Genomic DNA, 9897 nt, shown 5'->3' on the forward strand with positions numbered 1-9897 from the left:
TCTCTCTTTTGTATGATTGAAGATGATGATGATGATGATGGTGATGATGAAGAATCAAAGGCTACTAGGGTATCCTCACAAGTCACACTTATGAGCTGCAGACCTTAAATTGTATAATCATATTAAAGAGCTTTCTCCCTACATGTGTTATTCTTTATATTTTATTTAATTTAATTAAGTTTGTCTCAGAACCATAAAAATCTGAACACCTTGTTTTGTGTGCCAAGTCAATTCTGGACCCACCTGCCCCCTCAGTCCCTTTAACTTGACTCTCCCCTCATGGAGTCCTGTGTGAAAAGCTCATTGATAGTTAAGGTTGATAATCTCTGATGCTCCACTACACTCCACCAAATATTCTCTCATAAATAACCAACAAGTCAATGACAGGCGTTCTCACCATCTAAACCCATGCTGACTGCCCACCACACTGATCCTTAATTCAGAAGACCCCCCTTATCAGCATTACTTACTTTTTAATGTCTCCTTTCTGAAATCTTCGTCCCCTCTTCTCTCCTTGTCCAGACTTTCTCCTCTCGCTGTGTCCTTCCTGCTGATGGAGACTCGCTGAGCTTCACTGTCACCGCTGATTTCTCATCTGAGGACCTGAGAAAGGAGCTGTCAAGTCTGACAAAGAGTCTGGAGAAGATCAGCCAGTGGGACATCATGACAAGGCCTCCATCAGGTACAGCGTCTGGTGACATTGTGTTTGTTATTGAAGTCCATTAGCAGGACCAGAGTGACAATAAGAGGACACTGAAGAAGGCCTGCTCTTTAACATTTATCTGCCATCCTTTGCCGTTTATTATTTTTTACTATATAGTGCCTTTCACAGTCATTAGCTAAGTGATAACAAACTCTCTAAATAATCAGCTGAGTTTAATCAGATGTTTTCGAATTTTAACTTGAAATGTTATACTCCTTATACTTTTTCCATATACTCTCCTAAAAGTTCTTTTTTCACTTAACTTTGGGATTATTTTAATTGCCTTTGTTTTCCTCACCTTAAGATTAATGAACAGAAATGTGTTTTAAATGGCTAAGCCGGCTCAGAGCACAAATGAATTGTTTATTTGAGAACAGAGAAGACGTTAATGGAATCAAACTGAGCTCAGCGTCAGTGCTTTATAACATCAGAACATCTCAATCTGCTCCTGCTGTCTTCGCTGTCCATTACATTCTACTGGATGGAGTCCACGTTAAAAGTTCACGTTCATCCATTTTCAGCTGTGCTCCCCCTGGGCTCTCGTGTTTTATATGCCTGCTGTTGTTTGCTCAGAAGTCGTGTCTCCCACCGACATTTAAAAGCATTTATTTGATATATTTTGGTGGGTAAGATAAGCAAATTGGAGGACTGCGTCAGAACTCTGAGTACTTGAGGACCACCTGAACATTTCAGTGAGTGCAGCCTCAGAGTCAAACACACTTTATAAATTATGAATTACGTACGTTTACACATAAAGACAGCGATTTGTTTAAACACAAACTAAGGTCTAGCAGCCAAGGACCATCACAACCCCCGAAGCCCACAGGTTGTTGGACGGCTCAATGATCCCTGCGCTGAGCATTTCCTCAATCGCCGTGTCAGCGGCCTCCTGATGTGCCAGGGGGAGGTGGCGGGGGCGTGTCTTGATCGGCCGCGCGTCCCCTGTGTCGATCTCATGGTGGACCAGGTGTGTCAGGCCGGTCTCTTCTGAGAGTGCGAAGATGTCCATGAATTGCCACAACACCTGCCACAGCTGCTCTTGTTACTCGGGTTGCAGGCCATCACAGCTGCACCTCCAGATCTCTTTCACCGCCGTCGACCTGTCAGCCTCCCCCGACAACGGCTGTTGGACCAAGGACTGTGGCTGTACATCTCCCCTGGTGTGAATGACAGCGTGCGCGGGGACAGGTGGGTCCACCTGCAGGGGTATGTCCTCCATCTGATGGGTCCCCGCTGCATTCGACGGCGCTGGAAGTGAGCTTTGGGACTGCGCAGGTCGGACCATCTGCACCATGGGACCCCCCGGGAACTGTAGTGTGTTTTTCCCCAAGTCCAGTACACACCGAGCTGCCCTTAGAAAGTCTAGGCCTAATATGCACTCATCCTGTACAGCTGCAACCCACACCTTAAAGTCCACTACTAGGCCACCTACCCGGATGTTCACCAGCCCCCGCCCCAGCATGGGAGTTAAATCCCCCGTTACAGTTCGAAGCTTGATGGATGTGGCTTCCAACTGCGTCCCTGCTGGAACCATGTCGGGTCTGAGGAGCGTGGCAGTGGAGCCCATATCTATTAGAGCTACACAGAGCGCCCCCTTCAGGGTGATAGGGACATGGCAGAAGTCCCCAACATGAGTCCAGCCGACGACCCTGATCCATTCCGCGCCGTCGTCTGCTTCTGGGGAAAGCTGAGCCATACTTTCCCGGCTTTGCAAGTGGGCTCTATCCCCCGACGGACCCACGGAGTGGGACTGATGAGTAGGGGTCTGCGCCGTCCCTTCTACGCAGACCCTGGGCCGTTTCCCTGTCGGTCAGCACGCTTTGGGCACCGCACGCTGATGTGGCCGCCCTGGCCGCACACCCAGCAGACAAGATCTCCGCAGCGAGATCGGCCGCTCTGCGGGGGCTGGAGTGACACAGCTCGAATCATCTCTGTCAGCTCGCTGACCCACGCCGGCCTCTCTGGTCCTTGAATTTCGCTACCCACGGCCCAAGCAACAGGGCTACAGGTGAAGGCATCAGTCTTAGCCGTAGCTCCCACCAGCTCCCTTTCCAGCGCTATCTCTAAAGCGTTCTGCAGCGTGCTAGGGTGGGCCAGCTGCGTCTGTGCCCGCAGGTCCCTCGGGGACAGAGCCCGGATGAATTGGTCCCCTTGCAAGCTCGCTCTGCACCACGGCTGGCATATGCGAGTAAGCCCTCCTTGTCAGCGTTTCAATCTCTGCAGCCAAAACGCGGAGCGGCTCCCCTGTCAGTCTCTGTCTATTAGCCAGTTCAGAGCGCAGGACAGCGGGCTGATTAAATTGTCCAAAACACCGCTGCAAGGCCCCAACTAAGGCCTCATAGACACTCTGTTCTTCTGGGCTAAGTAACAGCAGACAGCGCGAGGCATCATCCGTGAGGCACAGAGCCAGCTGAAATGCTTTAATGTCTTCGGACCAGCCCGCAGCCTTCGCCAGCAGTTCAAATTGGGCATAAAAGGCCTCCCAGTCAGTCTTACCAGAATATTTCGGCGTTTTCATCTGCGGCTGGTCACATAGGGGGCCGCCATTTCTGTTTACGTTCGGCTTCCCCTCCTTCCTGGTGGATTTTTGCGCGCCAGCGCCGTCCCCCGCCAACCCCGCGCTGAATCCGGCATCCGCAGCTAGCATCCTGGCCGTCTGCCTCAGGCGAGCTACGTGCTCCATATCACGGAGAGCGTCTATCCTACGTCCCGGTGTATCAGTGTTATCACCGTACTCCACCTCCTCCTTGACTTTTGGTCGAGCACCTGCGTTGTCCCGCTGTGCGGCCATGCTGTTCACGGTGATAGCAGGGTTAGCTGGAAGCTGCTAGCTAGCTCACCCGAAAGCCGAGCACAATCCGCCGGTATTTACTTCTGACACCAGTGTAGCGTCTTCCAGATGTAATGACGATCCGAGGCGGTCACTTGGTTAGTTCCCTCTTTATTATTCACAAACAAAAAAATGGTTACTTTTGGCCACAACCACGCCGAACAGACAGCAATCAAAAAAACTTTCCTAGTTAGGCTGACAAGAACGTCCTCCTCTCCTCCCTCACCCCACACCCCTCCTCCTTTTTCACAGCGCTTACACAAAACCCCCGCCTCGGCTCCAACCCCAACTCGGCTCCACCCCCATCCCTCCGGAACCTCCTTTACCTTCCACTCTATTACAGTCCATCAGAAATAACAGGAACAACAGAATAAATAACTGAGAGGGATGTAAATCACAGAACACAAACTGCAGAACAGAACTCTACAATGAAGAACAGAACGCTACAGTATTAAACGTAAAGGTTTTTTTTGTAAATGAATGCCGTCTTGCAAGGAGGAATATTTCGGACAAAATTAAATAAATAAATGCGCAAATAAATAAAAGTACTGTGAAAAGTGAGCATAAAGAAATAAATGTGTCACAAAATATGTTTTTTGTTGCTTTTTTATTTATTTTTTTAATTTTGTCCGTAACATTCCTCCAAACCATCATGAAATAAGACTTGAAATAAAACTGTCACTTTCAGAATCCATTTCATCTGCAGTAGTAAACATTTCTCTAATTAATTCTTTTGCTATCGATTCACCAATCAATAACTAGAGGGGGTGTTAGAGCCCACCCTCTCAACTTTGACGAGTGCAAGTGACAGTTTTATTTCAATGTGTATTTCATGATAGTTTGGAGTAATGTTACGGACAAAATTAAATAAATAAATAAAAAAGCAACAAAAAACATATTTCGTGACACATTTATTTATTTATTTATTTATTTATGCTCACATTTCACAGTAGGCCTACTTTTATTTATTTGCGCATTTATTTATTTATTTATTTAATTTTGTCCGAAATATTCCTCCATAATCTTGGACGTTACGCTGTTTCTTTTATTCTTGTAAATAGTGCCACCTACTGGTTTGATTAAACAATACGTAAAGATGAGTGATGTTTAACATTGCTCTTCCTGAATACTGTGTAACTTTGACATTTAATTAGTTATGTGCATATATGTATTTCATTTGTATTTGTGCACTTATTGTATTAATTTATTTCTGTTTAGATACCACACATACACTTTAATATACAAATCTATCAAAGTACTTGAAGCGAGATGGTGAAGGGTGTTATCTACTCTCTGCTGTAGCTGCGGTTCTTTCTAATCGAAGAATTAGGCCAGCAAGTGTACAATCAGCACAGTGACGTACAACTGACTCTCACAGGCACATTAATCCATTTAAAATTAAATCAACAACACGGTAAAGTGTGCAGAAAGTGAGGCGGTCTCAATACTCTCTGACTCCCTTTATATTTATTATTAATATGAATATTCAGATCGACATATGGCCTAATTTGCCAGCCCTTGTATATTTTATAAATGTTGTATTTGAACTCCCCTGCATTTGTAATCCATGTTTAAGAACTAAACTAAGATCCCACAATGCCATCTTCTCAGTTTCCATTCTTCTTCTCTTTTCTTTTTCTTTTCAGCTCATGAAGCTCCAGTTTTCGCCCTCCAGCCTCCTGAACCTCAGAGCAGAGACGACTTTTTAAAATGTGAGTTTGTGCTTTGACTGAATGGATCATCACAATAAAAATCATTGAAGTTTTAATAGAGCAGGACAGGCTTAGGATATGAAAGTCTGAGTGTTGTGTGACTGAGGGGCTGAGAGTGATGGGGGTCCTGTGACTGGTGCATTATGGGATAGAGAGACTGAGGCAGTGAATCACCAAAGACATCTGTTTAACTCAAGGTGAAGTCTACAAGACCTCCTCCACAGAGCTTCATGTTCCAGTGAGCACAGTTTCTAATATTCTCAAGATGTTTGAGGGTCTACAGGACTGTAGCCCACCTACCTGATGAGACCACCAGAGTAAAGCTGACCTCAGATTGGACAGAAGGAGGAGAAAATGCATTGTGATGTGGTGCTGAAGACTTTGGAGTTCAAACCCTAAGGTCGTGGGTTCAAATCCCACTACTGACACCACTGTGTGACCTCAGCAAGTCAAGTCACCTGCCTGGGCTCTGATTGGACAAAGAAAAGGAAACAATGGAATCTCAGATGATGGGAGTCACCTTGGATAAGAATGACAGTCAAATAATAAAAAGAGATGACAGGAAACACACTAAAGAAAGAAAAAGAGAGACAATGACAGATGGGAAAGACACTATATAAAAGATACAGTGGTGTGAAAAACTATTTGCCCCCTTCCTGATTTCTTATTCTTTTGCATGTTTGTCACACAAAATGTTTCTCATCATCAAACACATTTAACCATTAGTCAAATATAACACAAGTAAACACAAAATGCAGTTTTTAAATGATGGTCTTTATTATTTAGGGAGAAAAAAAAATCCAAAACTACATGGCCCTGCGTGAAAAAGTAATTGCCCCCTGAACCTAATAACTGGTTGGGCCACCCTTAGCAGCAATAACTGCAATCAAGCGTTTGATAACTTGCAATGAGTCTTTTACAGCGCTCTGGAGGAATTTTGGCCCACTCATCTTTGCAGAATTGTTGTAATTCAGCTTTATTTGAGGGTTTTCTAGCTTGAACCGCCTTTTTAAGGTCATGCCATAGCATCTCAATTGGATTCAGGTCAGGACTTTGACTAGGCCACTCCAAAGTCTTCATTTTGTTTTTCTTCAGCCATTCAGAGGTGGATTTGCTGGTGTGTTTTGGGTCATTGTCCTGTTGCAGCACCCAAGATCGGTTCAGCTTGAGTTGACGAACAGATGACCGGACATTCTCCTTCAGGATTTTTTGGTAGACAGTAGAATTCATGGTTCCATCTATCACAGCAAGCCTTCCAGGTCCTGAAGCAGCAAAACAACCCCAGACCATCACACTACCTCCAACATATTTTACTGTTGGTATGATGTACTTTTTCTGAAATGCTGTGTTCCTTTTACGCCAGATGTAACGGGACATTTGCCTTCCAAAACTTTCAACTTTTGTCTCATCAGTCCACAAGGTATTTTCACAAAAGTCTTGGCAATCATTGAGATGTTTCTTAGCAAAATTGAGACGAGCCCTAATGTTCTTTTTGCTTAACAGTGGTTTGCGTCTTGGAAATCTGCCATGCAGGCCATTTTTGCCCAGTCTCTTTCTTATGGTGGAGTCGTGAACACCTTAATTGAGGCAAGTGAGGCCTGCAGTTCTTTAGACGTTGTCCAGGGGTCTTTTGTGACCTCTTGGATGAGTCGTCTCTGCGCTCTTCTTGTAATTTTGGTCGGCCGGCCAGTCCTGGGAAGGTTCACCACTGTTCCATGTTTTTGCCATTTGTGGATGATGGCTCTCACTGTGGTTCGCTGGAGTCCCAAAGCTTTAGAAATGGCTTTATAACCTTTACCAGACTGATAGATCTCAATGACTTCTGTTCTCATTTGTTCCTGAATTTCTTTGGATCTTGGCATGATGTCTAGCTTTTGAGGTGCATTTGGTCTACTTCTCTGTGTCAGGCAGCTCATATTTAAGTGATTTCTTGATTGAAACAGGTGTGGCAGTAATCAGGCCTGGGGTGGCTACGGAAATTGAACTCAGGTGTGATACACCACAGTTAGGTGATTTTTGAACAAGGGGGCTATTACTTTTTCACACAGGGCCATGTAAGTTTGGATTTTTTCTCTCCCTAAATAATAAAACCATCATTTAAAAACTGCATTTTGTGTTTACTTGTGTTATATTTGACTAATGGTTAAATGTGTTTGATGATCAGAAACATTTTGTGTGACAAACATGCAAAAGAATAAGAAATCAGGAAGGGGGCAAATAGTTTTTCACACCACTGTATATAGATAGATAGATTAAAAATAGTAAACAGTGATTGCAGCTTTTATGTAAATAATTGATGTGGTTGTGAAGTGTGACAGTTGATTGATTTTAAATTAAAGAGGTGGACTGTGACAATAAAACATGTCATTTAATAAAGCCAGCGGTCAGTGTGGACAGTCCATCAGAACTCTGACCTCAATGGTGACCTTATGCTGTTTATCATAATTTCTGACGACTGAGATGACTTTCAAATGACTGACTTGCCTGCCTTTCTCTTTGTTGTCTGTTGTTGTCTTTTTATGATTTAATTTTAATCCCCACAGATTCTGTCCAATCAGATGAGCTCTTTACTATTAGTGTCTCGTCAGCACAGCTCCTGATTTGTTCTTGTTAATTGTCTGCTCCGCCCCCAGTCCCGTTACACACTCCCAGATTTCCTCACTCGTTTTCTTTTCTCTCCTTTCAGACTTCTGTCCCCTCACAATGGACATTAACACGGCACACAGAGACCTCTGTCTGTCTGAAGGGAACAAGAAGGTGACACGTGAGGGGACAGTGACTGAATATCCTGATCATCCTGACAGATTTGACTGGTTTTGTCAAGTTCTGTGCGGAGAGGCTCTGACTGGGACTCGCTGTTACTGGGAGGTGGAGTGCAGTGGAGACATCATGAGGATTGGAGTCGCATATAAAGGACTGAGCAGGAAAGCAGAGGATAAGAAGTGTGTCCTTGGAAACAACAAGAAGTCCTGGTGTTTGCGGTGGTCTCGTTCCCAGTACTCTGTGCATCACAATAACAAGAAGATTGTAATCGGTGCCCCCTACAGCCCCAGAATAGGTGTGTATCTGGACTGGCCTGCTGGCTCTCTGTCATTTTATCGCGTCTCACACACAATGACCCTCCTGCACAGGTTCAACACCTCCTTCATTGAGCCCCTCTGTCCAGGGTTTTGGCTTAACAATAATTCCAGTGTAACCATCAGCCATCTGACACCATGTGACTACTTACCAGTACCCTGAACCGGTCACTTGATGTCCCTACAAGCTCAGGTGTCTTTGTGTTTGGAGTTTGGAGTCAAAATTAAATTTTCCACTATAGGTGGGGGGGCAGCACCTCTGTGAGTGAATTGGTGGATGAGAATGCGGGGCGAGGCGGCTGTCAGGGTCTCCATTATTATTGGGTCTGAGTAGCCAATCAGGTGTGTGTGTCATAGTGAGGGGCGGTGACACCTCAGACCTACAAATACCAGTCTGACCAGCAGGGGTCACTGTTGATTCACAGCCACATGTCCTTCAGGCTGACACCCCAACTGCTGTGTCCTCTGAGTGTCACTGAATGTCACCTGTCAGTCAGTCTATATAGCGCCTTTCAGTAGTGCTGCTCCATCTGGACCACATGCCTGTCTCAGTATCCAGAGCCTCATTCCAGTGACTATTTAGGAGCACAGAGTGACAGAAGTGACTGGAGTGCTGGCCTCTGAACAGACATTGTCTGCCCCTCTATTAGTTACTCTGGTGGTCTGTCACCTCTGAATGAATTCATTGTGAATGTCTAAAGATGAGGACTCACCACTCAGTCACATGTCGGCCATACTGATGGAGTTTGGTGTTTTATTGAGTCACTTGGTGTCACGTTAGACATTAAATTGCACCTCCTCCTTGTTGTTCCCACTGTCACCAAACATCAAGGAGATGAGTCAGCTGACTGACTTCACCTTCACTGTTGATGTTCAAAGTGACAATCAGATGTGACACTTGGGGACACTTTTATCTTGCCACTGACACCCACATTCCCAGGATTCATTTACAATTTCCTCAGGACCCCTCAAGGAGTATCGTGTCACCTGACATCAGTGTGTGTGAAGAAGCCAATGAAGGCCCAGGCTGACAGCCCCCCCACTGTGTATTACAGGCCTCACCAGCAGATGGCGACTATGACTTCTAAATCTGTCATCTTCATGGAGCCTGAGGGGTTAAAAGGAAGAGGAGAAGGTGAATAAAGAGTGAGGGGTGAGGATGATAGAGAAGAGAGTCAGGGTGATAAAGGGTGAGATGAGTGACCTGAGACAGAGTGAGTCAGACGAGTGTGTCACTTGTGTGTTGTCAGTTTTGTTCCTCCCTCTGATTTTCTCCTCTTTGACTCGTCACACGCTGATGGCCGTCCTGTGATCACAGATTGTATTCCTCGTTGATCAAATCCGTATCTCGATGTGTGACTGACGTCTGATTCTTTAAACACTCGCTCATCAGACAGGTTGTCACCCGATGAGCTCTTCACTGCTGACCTAAGCCATGCTGCCCTCTTCTCTCTCCTGTCACCTCGGCCATTGCTTCAGTCCCCGCTGTGTCACCTCATAAAGCCACTGGTCTGTCTGGTCACTCAGGTCCTCGTCACAGCCCCACACTGACAGTCGTTCAAACTCTACACACTG

The 9897-nt window shown here is 45.4% G+C and overlaps 1 protein-coding gene across 1 annotated transcript; it reads left to right on the forward strand.

Moving 5' to 3' along the window:
• The first annotated feature begins 582 nt into the window (after positions 1–582).
• LOC120519219 (tripartite motif-containing protein 16-like) lies at positions 583–8687 on the forward strand. The gene is made up of 3 exons (XM_039742379.1): positions 583–682; positions 5180–5245; positions 7932–8687. Exons 1-3 carry the CDS (start codon positions 664–666, stop codon positions 8483–8485), a joined length of 639 nt encoding a protein of 212 aa, XP_039598313.1. The 5' UTR covers positions 583–663; the 3' UTR covers positions 8486–8687.
• Positions 8688–9897: the final 1210 nt, after the last annotated feature.

This window comes from Polypterus senegalus, unplaced genomic scaffold (assembly GCF_016835505.1).
Source record: "Polypterus senegalus isolate Bchr_013 unplaced genomic scaffold, ASM1683550v1 scaffold_4190, whole genome shotgun sequence".
Classification (NCBI taxonomy): Eukaryota; Metazoa; Chordata; class Cladistia; order Polypteriformes; family Polypteridae; genus Polypterus; species Polypterus senegalus.

Coding starts and splice junctions, on each gene's coding strand:
- LOC120519219 (XM_039742379.1), top strand. Junction 5,246..7,931: donor CAGAGACGACTTTTTAAAAT/GTGAGTTTGTGC, acceptor CTCTCCTTTCAG/ACTTCTGTCCCCTCACAATG.